Source organism: Astatotilapia calliptera, chromosome 14 (assembly GCF_964374335.1).
Source record: "Astatotilapia calliptera chromosome 14, fAstCal68.1, whole genome shotgun sequence".
NCBI lineage: Eukaryota > Metazoa > Chordata > Actinopteri > Cichliformes > Cichlidae > Astatotilapia > Astatotilapia calliptera.
In genome coordinates, this window is record NC_137435.1 from 7540807 (window position 1) to 7568800 (window position 27994).

General features: G+C 40.1%; 1 protein-coding gene across 1 annotated transcript; it reads left to right on the forward strand.

Moving 5' to 3' along the window:
- Positions 1-2792: 2792 nt before the first annotated feature.
- Positions 2793-25158, forward strand: yap1 (Yes1 associated transcriptional regulator). Its single transcript, XM_026192294.2, has 8 exons — positions 2793-3539; positions 4698-4933; positions 14276-14394; positions 15302-15415; positions 20041-20204; positions 22269-22396; positions 23264-23376; positions 24179-25158. The coding sequence occupies exons 1-8, from the start codon at positions 3339-3341 to the stop codon at positions 24412-24414; spliced, it is 1311 nt and encodes a 436-aa protein (XP_026048079.1). The 5' UTR covers positions 2793-3338; the 3' UTR covers positions 24415-25158.
- The last annotated feature ends 2836 nt before the right edge of the window (positions 25159-27994 follow it).

Consider the following 27994-nt stretch of genomic DNA (forward strand, 5'->3'; position numbering starts at 1 on the left):
GTTTGTCCCTCTGTCAGCCTGCTAGGACTTGTTCCAAGAGCTGAAGGAAGCCCAAGCTCATCTGAACAATGATGGGACTTTTTTTATAGCTTAACTGCAGGTTTCTTTGGTGCTCCAAGAAGGAGCTATAAACGGTAATGTGACAATGGTGTCTCATTGCCACATCGAGTCGTGCATCACCTCCTTGTTAGCTTACACCAAAACTGAGAACAGCAACAGAGGGAAACAATGTATTCATTTTTAGCATATGATTATGCCCACAACAGCAGATGCACTTTGACTCGTTACATTTGAAGAGATTCTCCAGTGAAACATACAAACTGTCCAATGTGGTTAATTGACAATGAGCGTCAGTGTTATTTCTACCCAGTGTGCATGAGACGATTATAAAGAGAAGAAAACTACTTTTATCTGAACTGATGCTGATATTTAACATATTTGAGTCCTACCTATTAACAAGAAACTCTCTAGTAATGATACTTAGACTGCCCCAATAAAAAAGGAAAAAAAAACAACATAAGCGTGCACACAAATAAACACAATCATGTAGAATAAGTGTTCGTGTTCAGATAAATCACTGAAATTCTGAATATTCTGCTGTAGGTTTGCCCTGAAATCAGTTCCGTTTGGCCTGGCACCATTATTGTTCACAGCCATTATGCTATACAATGGTGAGTGTAATGAGCTTTAAGCCTTAACCAGCACAACACCCAGAAACTGAACAAGAAAAGGCAAGAGTGCTGAAAATAAGGGGAGACATTTTCACAGATGCAAGTTCAAGCTTGTGCTTTGGTCTGTTGTGAAGCTTAAGCTGTCAAGTATTTTGTCTTCTTTTGTTACAGTCCATTTAACACGCAATGAATGAGTGTCTGGAAAAGCAATATTGCATGCAACAAAAAATGACCGAAACAAACCTTGACTTTAAAAAAAATCTGAATATCTTTTGTAATAAGACAATATGCACATGGATGGAAGGTTGGAAATTGTGTTTTACGTGTTTAGATCAAATTTGTAATGATAACAATGGTTTTAATGCTCAGAAAATGAGTGATAGCTAAGATTTATGCATAAAGCTGAAAGATTGTAGGCAATAACATAGTTGTACGTGGTTTGTTGATGTTTAAAGGAAGTCAGAAAGGAAGGGATAGACACTGCAATAGTTTGTTTATTGGGATAAATACCGATTGTACACTGCAGGGGGCGTGCGAGCCTTCCACTCACTTGACTGTAGCAACAGTGTGTCAACATATCTGTAATAGCCAAACAGAAGAGCAAAGCGCTTTACACAAAGTGGACTCATACAGCTACACTTTCGATCACAGGTTGATTCTGCTTTATAGCGGCCATATAATCGTTTCTAGTAATATCCAATCGAGAGCAGTGAGGAGGATGGAAGGCTTACAAAAAGTGACCAAACTCGGCGTGGTGGGTGGTCCTCTTGGCGCTGCCGGGACACTGCAGTCCATCTCTTTAATGTGTCTGACTGCGTTACAATGATGTGAAAATGGCCACTTTCATTGAAACAATGGACATTTTTTTGACTGGCAGCATGTGTGCAAAGACTGTTTCCTTCATTCATCAAATTAGAGCAACTTTTAAAACAATAATCAAGTATTTCACAAATATTAAAAGTTCTCTCACTGTCAGCATTTTACTAATCATTTATTAGACACATCAAAGTTTAGCAGGACAAACATGAATTCCTACCAGTATGGTGGATTACAGCGATGTTAAATGTTTCTAAGATTTTGAAGGTGCAGCATTGTTAAAAAGTATTATCTGTCCAAAAGCATGTGGGTTGAGTGTGACTCTCAGTCTGTTAAGGAGGTTTACAGTGTCTGTGGATATTTAATAGATCTTCATAATGATGCATTCATGGATGTATGGGAAAAGCTGAAACAGAGCCTCTATATCCAAAGAGGGTGGATCTTGACAAAATGATTTCTCAATGGGAGAGGGGCTTCATTAGCATAACAATTGTGGGAACTGCATGGGTCTACTTTTCATGAGCACTGTAACAAAAAAAGAGAGTGAGAGAGAGACAAAACTGTACTATTACACATAGTGATGATATTTTTTTTCTTATCTTTGCTCAGATTCTTGGGAAAGTGTTTATATTTTGTCATAATGTTATAAATAAATCCTGCAAAGAAAAATGTGATCTGCCAGTGTTACTTTAGTCAGATTTTCCGTTTGCAAATGCACTTTATTGTAAGTTTTTATGAGCTTTAGTTCAATATGAATTTGATTTTCGTTTTCTTTTTGGTCCTTTATTTTCTTGTTTTTACACTAGAAAAACTTTGGTAACTTAAAAAAAAACATGTACAAACTTGTACAAGAAAATGTCACTTTATAGCATCAAATTTGAGTTTAATTTGGTTACCCTGTGTTCATCTGTGTGTATATATTTTCAGTGCATCTGCAAGTTAGTTTAATGAAACTTCCCATGTAGTAGTGTTTTTTTCTACAAGGCATCCAGATTTGGGCTAGCAAATGGGCCATAAATGGAGACCATAACTCATAAGGTCTTGCCCAGATTGTCCGGTCGAAGATTACATAAACTGTAAAGGATATTACAATTCCATTTGCTGTCGAAATAAGTAGATGTTAACGTTAAAAAGTTGTGACATGTCTTATCAAAAATGTATCTTTTGGTACATAATCTTTTACTTTTAATTTCACACTATGTTTAATTGGGGAAGGTGCCCGCTAATAAAGGGCTTGGCTTTTCCAGTCTACCTTTAAACGCTCTTGTCCCAATCGGAGCCGTAAGTCCCGCCCTATTGGTGATTACGTCACTGGCGTCATAAAGTTTGATGTCCTCTCCAAAGTTTAGATCCGACTGGGGCTAAACTTTTTTTTTTTTCTAGAAAGTGAGCTGCGGAGATTTGTACCGCTCACTATGAGCCTTGCTTAAAAGAATATCAACAACAGCTTGGACTTGGCCCGACACTCAGAAAAAGTTGGACTCTTTCACTCAACCGTTTGTGGTGTTTTTTCGTCTTTTGTGGCTGCATCTGCGTTTTTTGGGGGGACGAGAGCATAAATTCCAATGTGGAGTTTATGCGCTTTGTTACGTTAACAAGTATGCCAGCAGGAAAAAACAGGAAAAGGCTGTCTTTCATTGCAGATTTCGACAGCTAACACACTTTGGAAGAATATCAAGTGCTCGACTTGTAAAGTTTAGAATGACTCCGAATAACTTTTACTGAGTGTCGTCGAGATTTTCAGATTTCTCCCGGCGTGGAAAAAAAGTTTGGGATTGGCTCACGTTTATTTTTTAACTTCCGAAGCCTAACTTTTTTGGGACATAAAGTTCGAAGACTGTTTTTGGGACAATGGATCCGAGCCAGCACAACCCTCCTGCCGGACACCAAATCGTCCATGTACGGGGCGACTCTGAGACTGACCTAGAGGCGCTTTTTAACGCTGTGATGAACCCGAAAGTCAATACCGTGCCCCACTCTGTGCCCATGAGGATGAGGAAACTGCCAGACTCCTTCTTCAAACCCCCAGAACCAAAGTCTCATTCCAGACAAGTAAGCCCGCCCTGGTTTTTACTGTGCCCGTACTCAGAAATCACAACTAAAAAGCAGGGCCCATCTTGTCGAGTTTCGGCCTTCAGGAGCTACGTGACTGGCACTTAGTTAATAGTTACTTCATCCTTCTCTGGTGCCATTTTTAGCCTTCAGCGTTATTGTTTTATTGGTCAGTCATCTTTGAACACACTTATTATTTTTTTAAGTCTTTAAGATATAATAACTTTATTCAGGCGGACTTGTATTGACCTGCTTAAATGAGTGTGCATTTCCATTGATGGGTTGTTTCCCCCCCTCAAACTGCATTTAATTTCCATTTAACACATTTCACAGCAAAAAAACAAAACAAAAGAGAAAAAAAACCAAACATTAAAACAGCAAAGGCCGTGAGGGCTTTATTAAACGGCGGAAACATTCTCTTGCAGTCTTTGGCCGTAAGTAACCAAGAAAACCGATGAATATTGCTTAGCTTAGAATAAATTGTGATTAGATGAGTGACAATGTAAAAATAATAAGGGATGGTTTGGTTAATAATTCATGTATAGCTATTTGCAGACGGATAACCGTCATGTTCGTATCATCTTAAATTTCCAATCCGACTTTTTTATGTAAACAACTTGATTTGCTGACAGGAAATCATATGATGGTTAAATTATCCTATATTCACCCACAGCCCCTCCCCGATCCCTTCTTCCATTTTCAGCTCTTCCAAGTTCCCGGTCGCTCCCCATAACTCTGAGGACTTTTTGTAATTAGTGCGCATGCGTGTTGGTGGCAAGCCCTGGATACCTCCCACACCCGAATAAGTCAAAAACATGCCTTCACATGCACATGAATAGAATTTATATACACTTTAAAGTGATTACAAATTATAAGGAGTGACTCAAATATTAAATGGGTAGAAATTATGTAGACTAGTACACACTGTCAATAAATTAAGACTGTGTTCTGTTTTTCATCCTCAATCCATTATTGCACTTGTATTTGAAACAAACAAAGCCTCATGTTTTTTTTATTCTTTCATAAATGTTTGATTTGTCTTTACATTTGCATATGGCCTTTTTTAATTATTACATGATAATTGATGTTTTTAAGTGAGGGTTTTCACTCAAACTCCCCAAAGAAAACTAACTGTGTTGTCTCTCAACCCCAACACAGGCCAGCACTGATGCTGGGAGTGCCGGAGTCCTCATCCCTCACCATGTCCGTGCACACTCATCCCCTGCTTCCTTGCAGTTAGGAGCTGTTTCTGGTGGCTCACTGTCTGGCATGGGCTCAACAGGGGCCTCTCCTCAACATCTTCGTCAGTCTTCTTATGAGATTCCTGATGACATGCCCCTACCAGATGGGTGGGAGATGGCCAAGACAGCCTCTGGCCAGAGATACTTCCTCAAGTATGTATGCTGCCATGAAGTGCATCATACAGTTTGTAAAAGTCTCTGAATGCTTGCAACCTGAAATGTTTTGAAAAATCGGTGATATTCATCTATCTTAACTTTTTATACTTATTTTATACTTATACTTAAGGGCGATCGTGGCTCAAGAGTTGGCAGTTCGTCTTGTAATCGGAAGGTTGCCGGTTCGAGCCCCGACTCAGACAGTCTCAGTCGTTGTGTCCTTGGGCAAGACATTTCACTCGTTGCCTACTGGTGGTGGTCAGAGGGCCCGGTGGCGCCAGTGTCTCGCCTCTGTCAGTGCGCCACGGGGCTGCTGTGGCTACAATGTAGCTTGCCATCACCAGTGTGTGAATGGGTGGATGACTGAATGTAGTCTAAAGTGCTTTGGGGTCCATAGGGACTAAGTAAAGCGAATACAGGCCATTTACCATTTATTTAACATTATTACATCAGATGTCAGAAAATCCCCAAAATGGAAAATTTTGTCTAATTTTATGAGAACATTTTATATTTGTGCAAGTTCTAAAAAATGTGTTTAAAATCTTTGATTGCAATTTTATACATACATATTGTTGGAATAATCTTACTGATATTTACAATATGTATATCCCTGCTTATAAAGCAGTACAATCACTGGTTCAAACTTCTTTTTTTTTTGTTGTGACAATGAAAGTTACCAAAGAATTGGTCTTGTGACAGGTCTCTATAGAGACCTCTGTACTACAAAGCAGGATTTAATCTTATCTGGGTAACTTCTGGATTAGCTCTGAAGTTTAACCCTTAACCCTAACCTGCTCCGGAACAGGTTAGGTTCCTGATTAGAGATCAGCAGGTATGAAATCACCACCTACTGACCAGGCAGTTCTTCAGAAACTGGCATCACCCTGCCTGAACAATCCCTCTGTGGGTAGAGTAGGTGGCTCTAGTTTTTCAGTAGTGTCTAAAGTCTTTGTGTTAGCTGATGAGCATCGGTGATAAATCTTGATTCATTCCCATATTTGTCAGCAACAATTTTACTCTTTGATAAGTGTTAGTCAGTAATATACGATCCTAAAACAGGACACCTATACTGCACTTTCTAACCTCATTTCAAATTTGTACATAGACTAAGCCTATATTTGAATTCTGTTGTTGTATTTAAACTTACTCTTAAATCCTTAAAAGACACAGATTGTAGCTGAGAGAATGAAAACTATAACTGTCTTATGCAAATTTGATGGGAATAGTTGATAACAGCTCATCAGATTCTCCAATATCTTAATGGGATATTTTTATCTGTTAACTCAGACAAGTGGCTACACTTTAATAATAGCTTTCTAACTAAAGTGGATACAAATACTTACATCATTTATGTAACCTCTTCATATTTTTCTCATTTTAAAGTTTACTCTTTCTTTGTAAAATCAGCTACTAGTACACTAATCAATGTGATCAGATATTACCAGCACCACCTCTTTCATGTGAACTCACGTGTACCTCGATTGGGAAGTCCTGGGCTAACTTAGTGAGTTAATAACCAGCTTAGTGTGACCACTTACCCGAACGCCAGTGTTAGGGGAGTAAATCTGGATAACGAAGGATACCCTGGGTATGCTGAACTCGCTTCGTAGTACAGGGCCCAGCTCTCAATACTACATCTCTATTCAGCATACATTATGCTGACAATGATTTTCAAATCTGTTACACAATAGTTGCCACTGTGTCCAGAAAGAGACAATTGCAATAGTTAAATTGTAGGTTATTAAATTTGGTGGGCTCAGCAAACAAGAGAAGTCTTTTGAGCAATGATTGCTGTATCTAGTGCTCCTTTTCTTGGTCTCAGGTTTCAGTAGAGACAATGGAGCACTGTAGCTACCCCAGACAGCAAAGAACAGTTCTGCAAAGCTCCTCTGCTACTCAGTAGATCTTCTTCGCATTAATCATCCATAGTAATGTAGATTTCTTGTTTGCAGGTACTGTAGAGACCTTTAGGCTTGTCACAGGATGTATCGATTACTTCTCGGGTTTTGAGGTCTTTGGTTCTTTAATACTTTTTTGTGCATTTGTTACCCTTTTTATTTCCACTGTCTGTAGCTCTGGGCAAAGATGGGTTGAATTATTCATAAAAGTGGCGTGCTTGTCAACAATTTATGTTAATGTAATCTGCTCATTGTGAAGCCTTCTAAAGTTTATGAACTCTTCAGCAGCTCTTGTTTAAAAAAAGGCTTGACACTCAAAGTCCTCATTCTTTACTCAAAGGCAAAATGTTGTCAGTTCTAGGAAATGTTACTCTCTGACGCAGAGTCTGGACAAACATGATAGCTTCAAACTTACTTGGATCCCAAAAAAAAGAGAGCTTTCATTACCACATGTTTTAAGGTTGCACATCTGGAGAACATCTGGCCCAATTTGTGGAGGCCAAAAAAATAATGGACAGGGAATAGAGGAATCAAAACAGTACTCTGAAAGACTCGAGATCTTTATGGTTCTTTAGAGTATTTTATCCTAAAATACTGATAAAGGCAGAATAAAATATAACGTGTATAAAATTGGCAGTATAAAAGCCATAAGTTCACAAGTCAGGTGTGTTAACCGAGAGTCTTTCTGTGTATAAAAACAGTCATTTGATCTCACTGGTCGGTAATTTTTTTTTTTTTAAATGCTAAACTATCCAATTATTCATAGATGATATAATATATACCTGTTTATATAGCGTATACCTGAGGGCCTCTTCCTTTCAACTCACATAGAGTTTGATGTTAACGGGATGTGAAACACATTTCTTTGCAGAGACTTAACTGTTTTTCCAACTGGCATGTTATACAACCAGAGTGAGTATAGTACACTGTGTTTGTGTTTGAGTACGGAAAACGCGAGGAGACATCTTCCACACAGATCAAAGAGCAGATATTTGATCTGGAATAAAAGCAGGCTTGCCAGAGCTGCTGGAAAAGACACTCCCCTATTTATAAACAGGGGCTGTCTGACCAAGATGTGTTGCAGAGAGAGTGAAGCAGAGCAAGAGTGTGCGTGTGTGTGTGTGTGTGTGCGCGCTAGCTATGGACTAGTGGGGGTGGGGAGTTGGTCACCAGCTAGGAAAGCAGAGAGTTGGGGGTTCACATTTCACTCTGGTTGCTTGCTGTTGTCCTTAGAGATAAATGAACCCAGGGTTGAAGTATTTTTTTTTTTAAGATACTATTTGTTTATTACTGTACTGCAGGATTATGCGTAACAATAACTGGCCTCTGAGTCAGTGAGTCTCTAGATTTCGATGCCTCACTCCTTCAGGAGTCATGCTCTGTTTTGGTATGAATGGAGCTGTGACTCTGTGATGGTGCCTCTCTGTGTCAATGAAGTTAAATGGCAGCCATGTGGAGATCACTAGAAGAGGGGGCCAAAAGAAACTGTGCCCTCCCCCTTTGTCCCAGCAGCGAAACAGTGATCTTTATTCAGACGTCGGGCCTGTTGAGACTCATGTGAGCCTTCCCGAAATAGACAAATGGCTGACATGAAGTTTAAAGATGGGGGTGAGAGAGTGGTGGCTTTGTTAAGACTTTAACCTTCTTCACACCTGAAGTTCTGATATTTTTTTAAAAATTTAGTTTAATTTTGGTGTAAATACTAACCAGTGATGATAAGTGACAGATTTAGCACTTTTTTTTCTCCTTTAGAGTAGCAAATGGTGTTGAAGCGATATAAATATCATTTGATAAAAGTGATGCACCTTTTAAACCAAATTTTAAAAAATGAGACATTTTGTTATAACTGTTGGTGGTGATCAATAGTCGCAGCCCTAATGGTAATCAGAGTCAAATAGGATGCCGTCTTTTTTTGTTGTTTTGGCTGTTACATAAAAACAAATACTTGGAGAACGTCAACAAAGTCTGTTGACCTTTCGTCTTTTTCACAGCAGTTTGCTGCGGCCTTTGATTTATGACAGCCAGGGCACAGAGGTTGGGTCACCTTGGTTGTTGGTGGGACGGGGGCAGGGATGGTCTCCAGGGGTGGGTCATAAACTAATGAAGGTTTCTAATTTAGACACACCGGTGAACTAGGAGGGGTAATCACTGTTTCCGGGCGCTTATTAAATGCAGCTTTGAAAGAGCTTTCAGTTCGTGGGAAGTCAGCTCAAAGCAGAGTAAAGCTCTGGAGGGGGGGAGGCTATTATCTGCCCTGAGGGGCAGGTAGATCTACGTGTTGATGGACACTTTTGTCTTTTCTCGACTGGGTTTTTTAAATGTTTTGATGAGCTTGGTTTCACATGAAAAGAGCAGACTATGTGTCTCTCTTAAGGTTTAACTCTGCAGTGGCTAAAGATGATTCATGATTAGATATGCAAGGAGATGATTATCCACTGTGAAGAACTTTAATAAATCCTTCCTTTAGTGTTATGTTTTTAAAAAACAAATTATTTTCTCAGACTTACACTGCTGCAGAGTCCCGGGTAAATCGGCTAATAATCAGCTTTTACTATACTCTATCTGTGATTTCCTGAACATCTGTTGCTCTAAATACAAGTCAGAGATTGCCTGTTTGCACAGGAAAGATGTTTATTTAGGCCTTATGCTCTTGCTGTAGTACATTATAATAACTCTGTTATGCTGATTTTAAACTATAAGATTATATTGATAAATCAATTCCAGCAGATAACATGGTAATATTTACTGCATTTAAAACAAAAATGGCCTAGTCAAGCTTTAGGCTCTCCAACTGTCGCCATGAATTGAGCAAATAAAGCTGCAATTGCAGTGTTATGTTGTCTTTTAAACCATAGTCAGACTTTAACTACTTGACAGTTTTTCATCTAGTCATTAATACTGTAGTGATGTAATAAATTAAATAAAAACAATATCAATTCATTTTTAAATTCACTAACAAGTTTTACCTTTATAGCTTGGCTAACACTGATCTTATAGTAAATGAAATAAATGGTATATATAATTGTTTTGCGATGAGTTTAAAGTGATAAATATGCAAATTGGTTTTCATTCTAAGACGTTGTAAACTAAGACCACTTGGTCAGTCACAAATGGTGCTGGGAAGACTGGGCTGTAAGCTTGTGCAAAGCCCTCATTTGGAGCAACTTTGTGTTTGACAAACTTTTGGTTTATTGACCACACACAGACAAGAACCTTCCTGTTCAACTTTGGCCTGTCAGCTCAGTACACAAACTGGACTGTGAGAAAGTCAGACTAATGTTTACCGAAGGTTTGATGTAACACCTCTGTTTCAGACATCAATGCCTCCACTGTCACTAAGGGCATCTCCACAGAGAAGTAGTCTCTGAGAGGTGGACCTCTCAGGTGGGATTTAGAGATTTCGAAATACTCGGATAACCTTATTTTAATATTGATATATTATTTGACTAAAAGTATGCACCTATTAATAAGTTTGCAATGTTACTTGGTAAATGATTAAGAGAAGTGCTTATGCGGAGTACTTTGTCAGGCAAGTTTTGCTTAAAAAAAAACCCCCACCTATTAATCTTTAATTACGACAATCCCTAAAATTACATTCAATCTTGAAATTACTCTTAAAAAATAAACAGTGGAAAAACCGAGGAACATTCAGTCCTGGTACTTCATGAACTAGTTTCCTCATTAATACAAACCACCCTTCAAAGGGAAACTTAAAGCCACAATAGGGTCACAAAGGTTGCCCCAATAATCTCTCTTGATGATGTCCTGCTGATAGAGAGGCAGCCAGGCATCTCCAGTCAACGAGAGTGGAGGTGGTCACCCTCAACTTAGAGGCCTGATTACATCTGGCCTCCCCCAGTGCACTCTTAAGTCATTGGCTTCAACCAACTTCCAAGCACATACTCCCAGGGTGGAGCTCCTGTGGTCTGACGATCCCATTTTTAACATTTGACAACTCAGCTGTGGGAGTGCTTCATCACTGCTGCACTTCTCATAGCTTCACTCCCCTGTATTACACCAGCGAAATGCAGCACTTGACATCTGGATTTGAAGATGTGCAATTTCAGTGGAATAAACAGTCAGCCTGGACTGAAATCGAGCTTTGATCTGGTGTTTTGAAGGTGGCAGAGGTTATTTGGAGACTTTATGTTTTTTGAGTAGTAAATTCTCTACAAAGCCAGATGCAAACGGCCATAGTTTTCATGAGCATAAACAGGCAGGCTGTGTGTTTGTCATACTAGTTTATAATACTACAGTAATTCACTGCAGCTTTTGAAAAATCAAGTGGGGGAATTCAGACTTTTGCACGTAAGGGATCGTGAACCCTTTATAGCACACTCCGGAAACCTGAATCTCTTAAATCTCAGATTTTTCAGTCAGTCCTTAACGATTAGCACTTTGCATTGTATTTTTACTCCAGTTAGTCCTGAGCAGGAAACTTATAAGTCATCCCATATATCATTTCAGCAAAGTAGAGTTTTGCCTTCATGCCTCAGCAAGACATGGTCAAACATGACAACTTGAGCAAAAGATGGAAAGTAATGGATCGCATTTGAAAGACATTGTTCTTCTTGGCTGCAGTACCTGGTCATTTGCAGAAGAAATGATGTGTTATAGTTTGTCTGTGATGATTCCCAGACAAACATGAGACTTTTTTTTTTCCCCACCACCTTGTCCCGTCATCTAAACTAGGATTTGGGGTTGGAACACCAAAAGATGTTTGTGTTAACAAAAAAAAAATCCCCCTTAAGGGACTTAATTTGGGGGAGGAGGATGTTGTTGTTTATGTAAACCATGTGACAGAAATAGAATCTAGCTGCTAGTTCATTGTTTATGGATTGAAACGTGTCTATACAGGTTACATTTTTTTGTGGCATGTAGACTTATTTTATTCTGTCCATTCATGTGCTTAGTGTGTAATCACACAGCAGCAGTTTGTGTGTAAAGAGTCAAAAGACGCCATTTATTTTAAGCATTCTCTTAATGTTTGGGTCGCAGCTTGAATGAGAGTTTTGAGAGCACAGTTTTACAGCTTACTTAAAAAAAATTGTAAACGTTTTTTTGCACTTGTATGGATCAGGACCAACCCCAAAAATATCTTGCCCATCCCCGGGTATGCAGTAGGGGGCAGGGTACAAAGGCTGCCTTGCTGTGCTCGTTGTGGTGTCAGAAACATGTAAAGAAAACACCGAGCAGTTGTGACCGTGGGGTTGCAGATCATCAGCAATTCCTAACAGCAACTGGTGGCCTCCAGCCGTCCCAACAGTTGCCATGACATTGTTTTGTTTTATGTTTCACCTACAGGAAGCCGTGCAGCTGACCATATATGGTTGGTGGCAGGTTCAGTGAATAGATTATCTTTTAGTTTTAAAACCTGGTGATGAATTACTGACTCTTGGTAACTCATTTACCGGTTTTCTCAGTTTCTTTTCAATATTCTTTTCAGCACTATTGAACAGAAAGTCGATTTCATCACAGGCTTTTAGATCATTATTGCCTGTATTTTGAACTAAGGCTTTGTTTACAGTTGTTGTGGTTGATTTGATCAACGGAAGTTGGCAGTTCTAACTAGTCTTTGATAGAAAATTCAATATACCTTTTATCTGTGCATAACTTCAAGAATCTGATTTTAAGGTTTTAAAGTTTTATGTTCCTATCAGTGTTTTCTTTTTTTCCCCACTTTTAGCAGTTTTTTTTTTTTTTGCCATTGACGTGCAAGGATGTGCAGGCCTCTCATTTACAATAAACCCTCCCTTCCCTTTTACCCTAGTGCCCGTCTCCCTGCCTCCTCCCCTGTTCTCCCCCCATAACAAATGTCATAGTTTCCAGAGTGGGGAAAAAGGCAGGAAATGGGGCAGGGCGGGCACTCAGACTGTAACAGAACCACAGCAACTCACACAGCCAATGGAATTCAGGGGATTTGCTTCTGTAGATTTTTTTTTTTTTTAACTTTCACTTGTTTTTTTTTCTTTTCTCCAGTTATATGCCCCTCCTCTCCCTGACCTTTCTTTCTCAAGGCCCCCCCAGTCTGAGCAGTTCCAACTATTTTGCTTGGTTTGCGGTGCTTGTGTGGGTGTGTGTGTGTGTATATGTGTGTGCGTGTGAGGGCTGGGGGAGGGTTCGGTAGGGGATTTGGCAGCTCCTTTGATCAATAAAGCATAAACAAGAGGGGGCTTCAAAATGGGCTGCATTGTATCGGGGGAGGAGTGCTGAGTCAGGTCCTCTCGCTCTCTGGCCTGGGATCGAGAGCAGACAGGCAGGCTGGGATTACCGCAGAGGCCAAGAGAAACTCTCTGAATCTCTCATTTCACCCAGCTGTTCCAAAATCTGTGCTAATGGCGTTTAGGGATCAAATTAACAGTGAGTTGTAAAGAAACGCAGTGGGTGGAAGGACACCATTAGAACCTGGGGTATAATGGATAGCTGTGGGTAACATTTAGGTGCATGACAAACAAACTATTTTTGCCATGTGTGTTGAAATAACTCAGTCAAGTTACATTATAAATGCAAGATTTGTGGTGATGTATGAAACAAAAACACTTGAATTTCATGCCTTTTGTATGAGATTAGTTTTTGTTTCTTTTTCAAAAAAATGGGATAGTTAAAAAAAAAAAAAAGAGAGAAAACAAGTGAATAGTGGGGTTTTAGGTCGTAGCTCAGTCTGTGCCTTTGTCAAGCAGGTGAAAGCTTTGTAAATGTGGCGCCAGATTGTTAAAGCCCCTGACACTCTGTAGTGTCCGAGCCGCTTCCAGGAAAAAAGGACCCCCTGCATTGAGCCCTGGGACTGACCCTCCCTCAATAGAGAGGGTCCTGCTCGGGAGAGGAGGGCTTCCTGTATTAGCTTTCCATCTTAATCAAGCAACAAGTACCAACAAAGCACTAATTATCAATGCCTTCACAGAATGAAACACAATGCCTCCTCCCCCAAGCCTCAGTCCTGTTCCAGCAAAGATGAGCCAGAAAATAGATGGAGCAACATTGTTTGATGTTACAATGGGTGTTTTAAAACCAATCATAGGCCGCTACACATTTTCAAGAAGCTTTCAGCCTGACTTGACTTATTTTCATTTTTTGCAGTGTGCTGCTTTTGTTTTGTCTTATTTCAAATATAATTTAATGTGTTTTTTTTTCTTTTTTCCATTGTTATTCAATACACATAGATTCAAATCATGAATGAATGAGTAGTGTAAATCTAGACTGAATCCAGGCTGGAACACACACAGTCAACATTGAGTTTCGCTTCCAGTAACAGTCATCATTTACAGAACGGGGGGGGTAGATTCAGTGTTTTTGTCCATGAGGTTGATGAAATGGGTCTGAGTCAACATTTATGTGTTGTATTGACATAGCCCTAGTTTGGCCTTACTGCTTATTAGTTGTAGGAAATCATAGATGGTCATTTCTGTGACTTATTTTTATTGGCTGTCCTATCTCCTTACAGCCACATTGATCAGACCACCACTTGGCAGGATCCGCGCAAGGCCTTGCTCCAGATGAACCAGCCTGCCCCTCCCAGTTCTGTGCCAGTCCAGCCACAACCTATCATGAACCCAGCCAGTGGTGTGTATCTGTTGATTTTGTCAAATTTAGTTTTTATATCAGCGGCAGTGCATGAAATGCATTGTGTAATTTTCAGCAGTGAATGGCAATTATTTCAGTTCTTCCTTTGCACAACGTTCATAGTGTATTTTTTTCAACATGCATTTTTTGTGTGTTCACATATGTAAAGCAAAACAATAAAAAAAAAAAGAAGAAAAAAATTATACCGAACAAGTCAGGTACAGTCTGGTTCTTACCTGTTACTACTTGGTGTACCTCAGGTCTGTCCATACAGTTGGAATTTGCCCTAGGTGAGGGAAGACTGAGGCAGAACGTTACGCGTCCTGTTTGACATGTTTGGGAACTCTGACTCAATAGCTACTTTTGCACATGCACACACTGTGTGATGTCCTTTAAAGCCATGTGAGAATATAGCAGGGAATCGGTCCACTGAAATCACAGCAAGCGAGTCCTTCCTCTCGCATGCTGTACCTGGCCGCCACCCCTCATCTAAACAAACAGCGTTTCCAGTATTAGAATGCATCTGAAGTGAACCATCTCCAATATGGAGCTACATGTCAGAAAGGCCAGTTTTGGACAAAGGCCAGATCAGAAACTGGGTAAAGATTAAAGATTACCGATCTGGTAACCCATTGTTAGTCATCTGTCAACTGTTGACAGACATGATTGTTTGATTTCAGTGGCTGATGGCAATGATTAATTCAGAGATGAAAGATTACGACCATCTCTAATTCTTCTGTCTATTTATTCCTTTTGCTTTCTATATGGGAAGTTTTTGCTTTGTTTTGGTCTCTTTGTCAGCTGACTGTAAGAAGTTTAAAAAATTCTGCCAGTCAATTAAAGCATAGATTGAACCTGTAGGATCTCTTAGACTTTGTTTTTGTTTTTTTTTGCATCGTCCCTTTAGGATCCCTCCCTGATGGCTGGGAACAGGCTATTACAGCAGAGGGAGAAATTTACTACATCAATCACAAGAACAAGACCACATCCTGGCTGGACCCACGACTTGAGCCACGTTATGGTGAGTTTGCCTTGGACTGAGATTGTTAGTGTTAAAGTGTGTTGTATTGATTAAATATAGGAAAGTCATTGTTAGACACCTGAAAATATAATTAAATGTTCACACTTGAGGGAGGTGTTCCTTCTCCACTTTTGGTTCAAAGTTAATGTAACCACACCAGAGTGCTTTGGGCTATCTAGACATAGCATTGGTGGTTGAAGGCAGATTTTGTTAAAACCCCCACCCTCAAAATTCACACCTACACTTTTGTCAGCCGTTTTAGTTATGGCACAACAGCTGAGTTTGCCATTAATCCCTCGGGCCAAACTAAAGTTAGCTCCGAGTGTGTGGTGGTCAGGGTTGGTGAATTAGTGACAGAGCCAGGTACATGTGTTCGGACTACTCTGTGGCCATGGGAATAAGCTAATCCTCCCGTGTGCCAGAAAGACTTCCTGAGATGAGGGCTTATGTCACTCTGACTCATTTATTCTTCAGGTGACATGCTTTTCATCACTGAAGTGTTCCCCAGGGAACTTTACCCTGGTTCACAAAGGCAACATGTGTGAATCAGCGTGCGGCCCGCTTAAATTTAGTGTTAGTTTTTTACCGAGCATGGCCACTTAAAGGGCAATTTTTATGTAAGCAATTGTGTGTCCCTGTTCTGAAAGCAGACAGGAAAGTTCAAAACAGAGTTGTAAGGGGAGTGGGGCAGCTGGGGAGAGATGGAGGCTTTAATCGGCAAAGCTCTTTGAAGGTTTATAAGTCTTGAACACACAAGGCTGCTGGGCCCCTGAAAGCGAGAGAGGGGGAGAAAGAGTGAAAGAGACAGGCTCTTAACTCATTATGTGCCATAAACATGATTTTGTTCCTCATGGTATAACATTTTTTTTTAATAATAATTGTTAAAACGTCACATTTATACTGCTTGTATTTCTCATTTGCGGCAGTTTGTACCTTCTTAGGTTTACAAAAAATTGTAAAACTTATGAATTTTGAACTGTTTTTTTAATTCCAGTAGTTTTGTTTGTTATCATTTTTTTGTATGCATTTGCACTTTTGTACTATTTAAGTAAGCTCCTGTGCATCAGAAACCCCTATACTGCTGCTATGTAGGTCTTCAATCATAAGCCAACTGCTTTGATAATGGAGGCTAATTTGAGCTTTGAGAAGAAAAGCAGCAGAGTGCCTTTAACTGAGGGTTGTTGCCGGCTGCCTTCCCCCTGTGTGAGGCCCAGTGCAGGCACAGCCCCATTCTGCTGTAGCTCCAGACAGACTTGAATCTTTGCCAGGCCTCTTTATTCTGTGTTCCAACTCTTAATCTGTTCCAGACCTTTTCAGTCAAAGAACTCTAAAGAGGGGAGGGCATGGGAGTGGTGGAGGGGGGCAAGGCGAAAGGGGAGGAAAGAAAAACTGAGGAATAGAGAGAAAATGACGATGGGATAAACATGCATCCTGTTTAAGATCCAAAAAGGTGGTGAGCAAGCTGCGAGTCCACGGTGACGTGGGAGTTCAAAAGGGGACTGGCTAATGTGGATGTCATATCCTATATGTGTTGCTGTGGGCACATACAGGAAATGACAGCAGAAAGACCAAAAAATTCCCCTGGGACTTCAATGTTTTCATCTGAAGACTTGGCGTAATACTGTTTGAGTACTGTCAGAGTACTAAACCAGAAAAGCTGGAACCTTGTTGAAAATGTCGCTGTCATAGGGTAGTTTGGCATTTGTGATACAAACAGAATTAAGAAATGTCATGTGGAAAAAGTCAGGAGCAGCTTCTTAACTCTCAAACAGCATCCCGTGGATGGATAGTTTATGTTTGAGTTTTGCCAAACTTTGCCAAAATATTCTATGCTTTTTTTTTTGCTTTTTTTTTTATTGGTGACCATTAAATGGAATTGAGTGTACGCATTAATAGATTTCTATTAGAAGTGTCAGATACAGCTGTATTATAACCTGTTAGCCTACACTCTTGATTTTCGCCTGACTTATTTTTTTCATGCCTCTCAGAGCCAAGTCGGCACAGGCTGGTTTTAGCTTACTGAGTACAAGATGATAAAACTTTGTTTGCATCACATCCAGTCTGTTTTGCCGCTTTACTTATCTTGATGCTAGAAATACAACACCTTCCCAAGATGCCTTTTTTTTTTTTTTTTTTTTTGTTAAACTTGTTAAATCGAAAGCAGGTAAATATTTACTAAGTCTTAAAAGGTGCTGAGGCCTGGTCATATAGAGAGCTTCCCACAGCTGGCACACCCTCAACTTTACCTGCCCCAGGTGATCTTGTGGTGTAATATGCCTGCCAGTGTGATTGACTGATAAGGGGTTGTGTCGCTGGCTCGTTGTCTTGCAGGAGTGCGTGAAGAAGACAAAAGGCAGACAGCATTAACTTGTCTCTTATCTGACTGGCTCACCGGCAATCACTACCTCTATGTGCTGCTTACTCAAACCACCTCTCCAAAAGTACACACACACTCTCACACACAGTCTTCTTTGCCTTGAGTGGCCTCCTTTTAAAATATCAGTCTGGCCCTGAAATGAACCTATCCTTGGCAACTATCTCGCCCACAGATGTAATTCCCTTCTTTGATATCTGCATTGCTTGTGCATAGTTCATCCAGTAACATTGGTTATTGTTGCTATTTGGTCTGCAAAAAGAGTCCTTGACTTGGTTTTGCAGCAGGAACTTTGCTCCCCTGAAGGAAACCGTTGACTTTGACTAATCACATAGTTTTGTTGAGCATAATTTACTTGGCAGAGAACTAACAAGGTTAGCAAATCTTCTGATTTTTGTAGTTTTTTGTAAAATTAGGCGAAACTACGCGATCGTTCTGCAGAATTTTTTCACCTTGTTCTGCAAATTGGCTGGAGGAGGAGGTGATTGGAAGCTGACTTCCCTTTGGCACTGTTCGTATGAATAAAAGGTTACTGTCATAAATAGAAACTGGGGTCAAAATAAAGACCCAGGTTTTGACATTAAAACTTCTCCTTTATCTTTTGGCTTTGTGTATCAGTGGATCTCTCCATATGTGTCCCATCGCTTTTACGCAACTCGTCTTCAAAGCTAAGGCCTTAACAGATCTGCAGCTGCTGACATGGCCCATGCGTAGAGACTCCATCATGAGAACAGTTAATGGTGCCCCGATGGCGGAGCGCTCCAGCCACAAAAGGCTTCAGTATCTGCCAAAGATAAGAAGTAGGGAGAAGTAACAGTCTCCCACGGATTCTCTTGACGTGTGTGTGGGGGAAGCTGCCTACATGAGTCTGTGTGTGTGCGCGCGCTTGGGGTGGGGCTGCTGGGGAGACATTGCGGTCAGAGAGGGGAGGGGACGGTGGAAGGCAAGGCAAGGTGGGGCCTCCAAAGCTTCCCAGGGAGAGCCCTCAGCTATGGTTCATTCAGCCCCTGCAATAGTGTAAACAGACAGTGATTGAATGGTGATGAGAAAGGTGCCGGGGCGGGCAGGACAGAACAGAGAGGGCCAGACCCGCATGAAAGTTGCGCCCCCGCCCCATTAAAGCTTTGTTGTGATTGGCGCTTCAAGCACATAAGCAAACAGCACACCTCGTTGGCTCCTTTATTGTTGGTGCAACACATTCACGTTTACTCCACTGCAAATGTGTGACCTACTTTGCATGCATAGATTGCAGCATCGCATTGTGCTTTACACTTATGTTTATTAGACCCACCCCCACTACACTGAAGAATAACAAAGATTTCATTGGGGAACAGCTGTGTTTTCAGTACAAACACATTTGTTCTGATATTGTAAACATGTAGTCGGCTTACAAATGCTTAATGCAGTAACATTTGTTGTGTAAAAGAGCCTTTAACGTAAATTTAGAAGTGGTACTGTGTTTGCATTACCTTAGGTAGGCCTGCACTATATTAATGGGCACAGAGCAATCATATTGCATGCGTTAAATCAGCTTAAGTGGACACATCAAGCCAGGGTAAGAAGGCAGTCAGTCTCGAGGGATAAGCGGCGATTTGTTTAGAAGGAAACAAAACGCACAATGAAAGGATAAGTCATGACTGATGCAATGTACAAAACTAACAAAGCTCGTCTTAGTCAGCGAGTGGGAGGAGATCAGGTCTTACAGGAATAGTGATTGTTTTAGATACTAGGTGGACAACTTGTGCTGGGACTTCCCTTGTCCTACACAACCTGCTGCACTGGATCCTCTTTTGCAATTTCACTATGTGGACAAATGCACAAGTTGTTGGTCTTGTTATGTAGTATTTAAATGCAGCGATCCATTAAAGAGGTGAGGTAGCAGGAAGTTTCTGAAGAGAGATGGGAAGATACTAGTCTATCTAGTCTGCTAACTAGAAATCATGTATGTTAGTTTTATTGCCAGCTTCTGAGAGCTGACATTGTTAAATTTGCATATATCTCAATATAGTAAAGTCCAAAGGATAAAGGTGTCTCATAAGCACAGCACTTAAGTTTTGCTGTCAGGTCTGAATATTCCCCCGCTTTGCCTAAAAAATATTTTGAAAGTATAATGATTGTCCTCAGTATTTCCTTTACAACAAAGCAGTTAGCAACCATTTTTTGCAAAGTTTATCCTTGTCGTTGCAGCATTTGGGGTCTTTGTATTATGTGCATTTGACTGATATGTAAACAACTTTTATTTTATTTGTAGCTCTGAACCAGCAGAGAATTTCCCAGAGTGCTCCAGTGAAACAGGCCGGGCAGCTGCCTCCCAGCATCAGTGGAGTTATGGGAAGCAACAACCAGATGAGACTTCAGATGGAGAAGGAAAGACTGAGACAGAAGCAACAGGAGCTGCTTCGGCAGAGACCACAGGTCAGGAATCGGAGTTAAAGCAGCTCAAAATATTTTTAAGGCCTTTTGGAAGTGCCAGGGCCTCATGGAAGAACAAATGCTTTTCAGTATGTTTCCACCACGATACTGAACCTCAAACTGTTCATTTGCTGAATGAGTGCAGCAGCAAAATGTTTACACTTTAAAATGTACAGCTTTAAAATCTTGGCAGGGATAGTGGTGGATCCTAAGCCTCTTTGATCAGTCTTTATTGTTACACCACACTGCAGTGAAGTCTTGTGAGTCATCGTCCTTAATAATTATCACTTCCTAAGGTTGATGTGTCACAGTGGTGCCACCCACGCAGGGTGGAGCGGTAGTTTACTCAAGGCTGTGTCATAGTACCAGATTTGGAGCTTTATGATTATGAATGAGAGTGCTGGTGACTTTGTTTACCATGCCTCAGGTTCAGATGGGTTGTTTAAAGTTCACTGTAGGACGTGACCCGTGTGTATGCAGGCACTGGGTTATAAAGGGAAAATTATTGGAACTGTCCTTTTTAAGAGAATATGCTCTGCATGCTTATGTAGCCTGGTTACTGTTGGCTTTTAAAGAAGGAGATTATGAGAGTATGATGAGCACAAACACTTTCTTTCAGATACTTTGGACTATTAGCTATTTTAAAAGCCTTAAAATCAGAATTATGAGTTTATTTACAATTTTTGTTTTTGTTACGTGCATGACAAGTGCCCGCGAGCAAAAGTGGGACCAGACTATTTCAGTGAAGCTGCCTGATTTCACTTAGTGTCTTGTGTAGACAAACACAATTAAAATGATGGATAGAAATTCATCAGTTATGTAAAGAAACATGAGCAACTGAATTATCCAAGGCTCAGACATCCACGGCCACCAGTTAAAATGGAAAATAAAATGTGGAAAGGCACTGCAGACCAGGCAAAGATATAAAGAGGGGTTCTGTCTAGCCGCTAGATTCCAATAAACCCGAAACCCCTGTAACTCTGCTTTGTTTGGATTATGGTGGCTATCATTTATTTACAAATCTTGTAGTGCGTGTCAGGAGTACATTGCATAACGTTAGGCGTGTATGGGGAGTTCAATTTTGGAGCAAAACTTGACACAAATGGAAATGTATGCACTTATGCAATTATGTAATGAAGAATAGGTGAGTGGCTAACTTAAAACCCTTTGTAAGGTAATTAATACTACAGGAAATAAAATGAATTATTGATGTTGCATTGACTATGACTAGCTTATAGTTAGTCCTTCACTTATGCATGGCAACATAAATGTGAAAAACCGTAGAATTGCTGCAACACAATGGAGATTGCTGCAACTTCAAATGCAGATGAGCCATCAGACATGCCTTGCCGGGCGTGTGCTGCTCAGACAGCCGGTTTAGCTAGCTTTATTTTTACGTGGTTTTGATAGTGTCAGCAGGTCATTTATCACACAACTGCAACTTTTGGTTCAGCTGAAACTGTTCCAAACTTCACTGCAACAGCTGTGTGTTTGAAGAGGTAAATTTACTTTATGCACTTATTGAAAGCGTAGGCTGCCTCACTTTTGTTTCAAGGAATGCACAGATGGCAGATATCAGCAACCTATACTGCACTACATGCTGCAGTGTCACTGAGCCAAGGTTGAAACGTAATCTTATTACTGACTACTTATACTTGATTTATTTTACTTGCTGATACCAAATACTAAGTAGAAAAAAAAAGTATAATTAGTGCATTTCCAATAGTGTCTTTGTAGAATTTTAATGAGAGCTGAAAATGGTGACTATGGTCAGCTCTGTTCACATCCCCTTAGAAGGAAGGGGGTGAAAAAGAAAAGCATGACTTCATATCCTCAACCTTATCTGATTCCTCATGTGTAGAAAACAATTGTCTACAACTGTGGCCGGCCCCTCATGTAATATGACACCGTGCAAGGAGAGAAATGGAGACCAACATGTCTGACAGCAGACCAGTGAGGCTGTAAAAAAACGCCTCCATGAAGCTCTAGCTGTGTATAATTAGCTTTGGATGTTAGGGGTGGTGTTGACAGTGTTGCTCATGAGTTTTTGTGTCTTATTATCCGCAGGAGCTGGCTCTAAGGAACCAGCTGCCTACCAGTATGGATCAAGATGGCAGCACAAACCCTGTGTCCTCCCCTATGGCTCAAGATGCCCGGACCATGACGGCCAACAGCTCTGATCCATTCCTCAACAGGTTCGGTTTACACATAAGCCAGGCGTGTTCGGTGTGGAACAAAATAAGGAGACAATCAACCGCTACAGTCTGATTGGCACCAGCTGACTTTTGGTTCAGCCCATCAGACTTTATCCTGTTTTAGGGATCTGTGTGCAAAACTTTTTGAGCTGTGGTAGTAAAAACAGAAGGCCAAACTCTGGGCCTTAACCCTCTTCACATGGTAATGACTCATTCAGAGCAGCAGATCTGTGCCTGGAGTTCAGTGATGACCTCTGGTGTACAACTGCTGCAGTAAAGTCAGTCAGAGCTTAAATGGCGACGCAAGTTATGAAATAATACAAGACCACTCTTTTATTTTAAGAGTGAGACAGCCCCCCCACCCCCTCCAAAAAAAATAAATAAAGTGAAAATCTGCTGGTCTGAGGCTGTACAGATTTGAACAACAAAGGTACAGGAAGCTTTTTATTGTGTGAATGCTGCCCCACGGTATGCTGGGAAATAATTTCTAGTAGTTCAAGCTCTAGTTCTTCTGTGTGCACACAAAGTGAGGAAAAGAGCTGAATAGCAAGCAGGCCATGAGAACATGTGGTCCAGTCAGTAGACAGGCCAACCTAATCTCCCCTCCTCCCCCTGTTCCCTGCACTCCTCTGCGCTCACAATGGCCTCATTCATCGTGCCTCTGCCATACTCTGCCTACATATTTTTCTGCTAATTAGTATAGGCTTGTCAAATGTCCTCTTGAACCATTTAAATGTGCATGTATGTAAAGGGAGTTAAGGCCGCTGATTTCAACAGTTCACTTTTAAAGTAAACTATAGGCCATTAGAGTTCATTGGTAACAGAGCAGCATTTCTAACCAACATTTCATCATTTCTGCATTTCCAGCGGGACCTACCACTCCAGGGATGAGAGCACAGACAGCGGCTTGAGTATGAGCAGCTACAGTGTCCCTCGCACTCCAGATGACTTCCTGAACAGTGTGGATGAGATGGATACAGGTGAGCCACAGAGACTAATATTTTTGACCCAAGTGGAATAAAAGTGCTCAGTCAAAATAAACAGGCTGGAACCATCTCCTGCCGAGGGGTGCTTAAACATTTTCATTAACCAGTCAGATAAAGGTTTTTCAATATGAACAATTTAGCCGGATTCCTTTCTTGCCGTTTGCTTCCTGCAAATTTAGACTTGAGTCTTTTAAAAAATTGCAGCTTTTAATCTGAAAGGCTACATTTTGAATATAAGAACAAAAAAGATGTTTATTGTCCTGAAAACAGAATGTAGCCCTATTAGGGAAACGGATCATACAAAGGCCTAAGAGATGAGGAGGTGGACATAATGACATTTGTATCTGTTTCACACGTTCTGATTAAATGCGTCGATGCATGTGCACATCAAAACATATGAAATGCTTGCATCTGACTTTAATTCTTGACTCTTGATTCATTTCTGTCTGAATGGGATGGACCGCACTTCTTCTGTCGGTTTGGCTTAATGATTTGCTCACGGCTGCTGATTATTATTGTACATATTTCTGCATTCCCTTCATAACCGAATGCCTTTTTGTTCACAAGTCATTACTGAAATGATTTAAAGTGAACTATTTTAATACATTATCATAAGATATGCCAATTCATTTTGGTTAACTTACATCTAATCATACCTTCTTTTTAAACTAGCTGAAGTTGAGGTTAAAAGTTACTGGTACTGAACTGCTGTAGCCTTGAGAAACTTTTTCACACCTGTTCTGGAGCAAGTAACATCAAACAGTATCAACATTTTTTTTTCTTCCCTCTTCATCAGGGGACCCACTTGCACCCTCCATGGCAACACAGCCCAGTCGTTTCCCTGACTACCTGGATACCATTCCTGGAACAGATGTAGATCTGGGCACCCTGGAGGGGGAGAGCATGGCGGTGGAAGGTGAGGAGCTGATGCCCAGCCTGCAGGAGGCGCTGAGCTCAGACATCCTCAATGACATGGAGTCTGTGCTGGCAGCTACCAAGCTCGACAAGGAGAGTTTCCTCACATGGTTATAGAAAAGCCGAGCTGGCCACTCCTTCCTCGCTCCTCTACCTACACTCTGAACTTCTGCCTGCTCTAATCTGTGAAGGAATCATAGATGATTTTATCAGACATTTCAGCAAGCCTCTCGGGACTTCTGTGTCTGTGTCAGCATGTAAGGCCAACCTCTTTTTTTTTTTTTTTCCTGGCAGTATTGTTCTGTTCTCTTCACTGGTTGTGTTATCTCTGTATTTTGTCTGTGTCTTCAAGGCTGGCCTATGAACAGACAATTATGCAAGGGTCCCCAAATCTTTCACAGGCCTGTCAGTGAATCTAGGGCATATTTACCCACTGGGCAGGTGCTTCCACTCTTCTGCCCTGATCAGTTATCCCCTGGAGTCTCTGGAGCCTCTTTCTTGCAAAATAGCGTGACGCATCACTACTTAACTGTATTTGGGACTTTTGCATCTAGCTAGTAGCTTTATATTTGGCCTCATGTTTTTATTCTTTTTGTTGTTGTTGTTTTGTTTTTTTCAACAAGCCTGAAAAACCAAAAATGATGTATTTGGAGCATAAAGAACAATACTGATTTGGAGTAAAGGTAACGTGAGGCCCATGTTGCTTGGGGTGGGGGTGGGAGGGGTTCGAACCTGCGGATTGACTGCACCGCTGCTTGGCTGTGCCAGCAAGTCTAAGTTAAACCTTTGATAGATCAAGTGCCTTCAGTTGTATTTTTTTTATTTTTTTTTATTTTGAGATGCGAGCGACACGAATAAATACCCACATTTCTATAATTCAGCGACAAGCACACTGCTGTTCCCGTAAACGGCAGGCATACTTCCCTCTAATGTTCAATGATCAAAATTGTATGTTTGGGGTTCCCAGCCTGATTCACAATCCATTCGTCGTTTTATCTTTTTTAGTGTTCTATTTTTAGATAACTATATATGTATGATAGTTTAGATCAAATGGCATTTTACTTTCTTTTTTTTCCTTCTTTCATACATGGATTGAATCATTTTATTTTATTTTTTTTAGACGGGGTCGTCTGTTATATCGCAGCACGACACTTCAATGAGATCAAACCAGCCAGGACTTAATCTTGGTGGTCTGATTCTGTTTGGACTCTTTTTAAACCCATTTATCTGATTCTCTCGTCTCTGCTTTACTGTATCCACTTTAATGTTATTGTATTTTTGATATTCACATGCAGCTTTTTTTTTTCACTGTCTTTCCTGAACATTAACCAAAAAGGCAGGTCTCTTGGCTCAGAACAAAGTATAGCTCTTTGATCAATGAAACCTTATGACCACATACAGTATACAACAGTTACAATGTTGGAACCCCCCCGCCCCTCCCGTCTATGCGACGCTGTGTTGAGTGTTTTAAATGAAAGGTTTATAGACTGCAGCCAGGACAAGTTTTAGCAGGTTTAAGAGTCATGTTAAGGGGTAGAGTAGAGGATCAGTGTGTGACTGATGGTGGTGAGTTTTTCCTTTTGCCTGTGTTTTGTTTTGTTTTTTTGTTTTGTTTTGGGTTTTTTTTGGGGGGGGGGTGGCATAATAAAGAAACAATCAGATATCTCAGTCAGGAATTGTTGATGCAGATTCCAAAGATGTTTTTGTAATGACACTAAAAACTTGTATTTTGCTTCTATCTTTAGAGACCAGAAACGGTATGATTTGTAAATCAGCCTGTGTTTGAACAAACTGTATAAGCTAATAATGAGAACATGTTTTAAGTGTTAATGGGCACGTCTAGCTGAGAGAGTTTTTTTTCCCTCCCCTTCTGTTTGGGATGGTTGTTTCGAGTGACTAACCTTGAGATTTTTAAGGATGAGGTTTCAGAGCGGAGAAAAGAGCGATTCTTCTACAAGCACTCACATGTTTACATACTCGGCCGCAGTTGAGACAACACACTGACAATTCTCACATAATCACGTTATTTTTTGATGTTTACACAATGACTACATATTTGCATTACTGCAGTAACCTTTGAATAATCAGCCTGCTGCGTGTGCCCCTGGTTTAGGCTTTGCAGGATGTCACACTGATTCTGTTGCCAACCAATACTAAATGGGTAGCATTAACTTGATGGAATATATATATATATATATATATATATATATATATATATATATATATATATATATATATATATATATATATATATATATATATATTATTTTTTTTTTTTTTTTTTTTTTTTTAATTCATGAGAAACCTCTTTTTAGTTTTGATTTTACTGAATATTAAGTCACGTGCTGATGGATTTTTAAGATGGATGAACAGTGTTGGTGAGAACAATGCAACTAAAATGAGTGGTACACCACAGTGCTCGTATTGCACGGCTAGTTTTCGTTTTAATGCATCAATGCATTTTGTCACACAGACCTGATTTTATGCTTAGTGTGTAATTGTCAGAGCATATTAGCTGTTGACTCTCATTGTAGCAGTAGAACTAATCACAAGTTAAAGGATTTTGTATTTAGAGTTTTCTAAATGCACATGAAATGAATTTATATTCAGTAATGATCTGTTCTTTTTTTTTTTTTTTTTTTTTTTTTGATAGAAATGTGCATGTGTTTTAGAACAAATTCTGTTACAATATATCTTTCTTCATATGATACTTTGAAATTGGCCTAAAATAAAGTATATACTTTGTGGTAATATTTCCCTGTGTCATATTCTGTTTTTTATAGTTTGTTTTAAGCATGAATTCTAATTGTATTGGACAGCAAACATTTTTCTAAAATGTTTGGTTTCAAAATAATTATTAAAGGCTCTAATTGTTAGCCCTCTAGTGGTGGAACTGTGGAACTGTTGAGAAGCGATACATCCGGTGAATGTCAAAATAAAAGTCATTGTTCATACCAGTTTAGCACTGTGTATTTCGATTAATGAATTTGGTTTACATTATTCTACCAACTAACTTTTTTATGCAATTTACTTGACGCTTCATACCCATTTTGCTGAATCCAGTTATACATAGTGTTGCCAATTTCAAACCAATTCTTCGAAGGTGGATACTCTGAAATATATATAGAAATGCATTACTACTCCAGCTAGTGAGTTATACACACTTTAAAATAATTATTACATTTTATGTAAACCTATTATTATTATTATTATTATTAAAATGATTCAAACTACTACTGAAATTACTGAAAACTAAATGTTAACATTTTCAGCAACAAACAATAAATTTAACTGAAACAAGCAATTTTATCTTAGCATTCACCAGAAACTTTTTTGGGGGGCCTTTTTTATCTTATGGCTTCATTTTCGATAGGGACAGTGAAGACTGACAGAAAAGCGGAGGAAGAAGAGGGAAAGGCATGCGTCATAGGTCACGTCACGCAAACTAAACAGCGCGTTAAACCGACGCCCACCTAAAGGTTTTTGAAACTTTCAGCCTCAAATTAAAAGCCTTGGAATTGAAAGGTTAACTTGAACAGAAGGATATGTTGATTCCCTCTTGTGTTCACAGTAGGTAACTACAACGAACACCATCAACCTCAAAACACGACAGAGCCCTGACTGCCCACGTTTAGCTCCGCCTCCAGCGGCATTATGCTGTCAGGGGTATTTGGGGGGAAAACACTAGCATTGTTAC

Excerpts from the sequence above, each read along its gene's own strand:
- yap1 (XM_026192294.2), top strand. The coding sequence starts at position 3,339 with ATGGATCCGAGCCAGCACAACCCTCCTGCCGGACACCAAATCGTCCAT. Across the intron at positions 15,416-20,040 it reads ACGACTTGAGCCACGTTATG|CTCTGAACCAGCAGAGAATT; the intron begins GTGAGTTTGCCT and ends TTTTATTTGTAG. Across the intron at positions 22,397-23,263 it reads TCTGATCCATTCCTCAACAG|CGGGACCTACCACTCCAGGG; the intron begins GTTCGGTTTACA and ends CTGCATTTCCAG.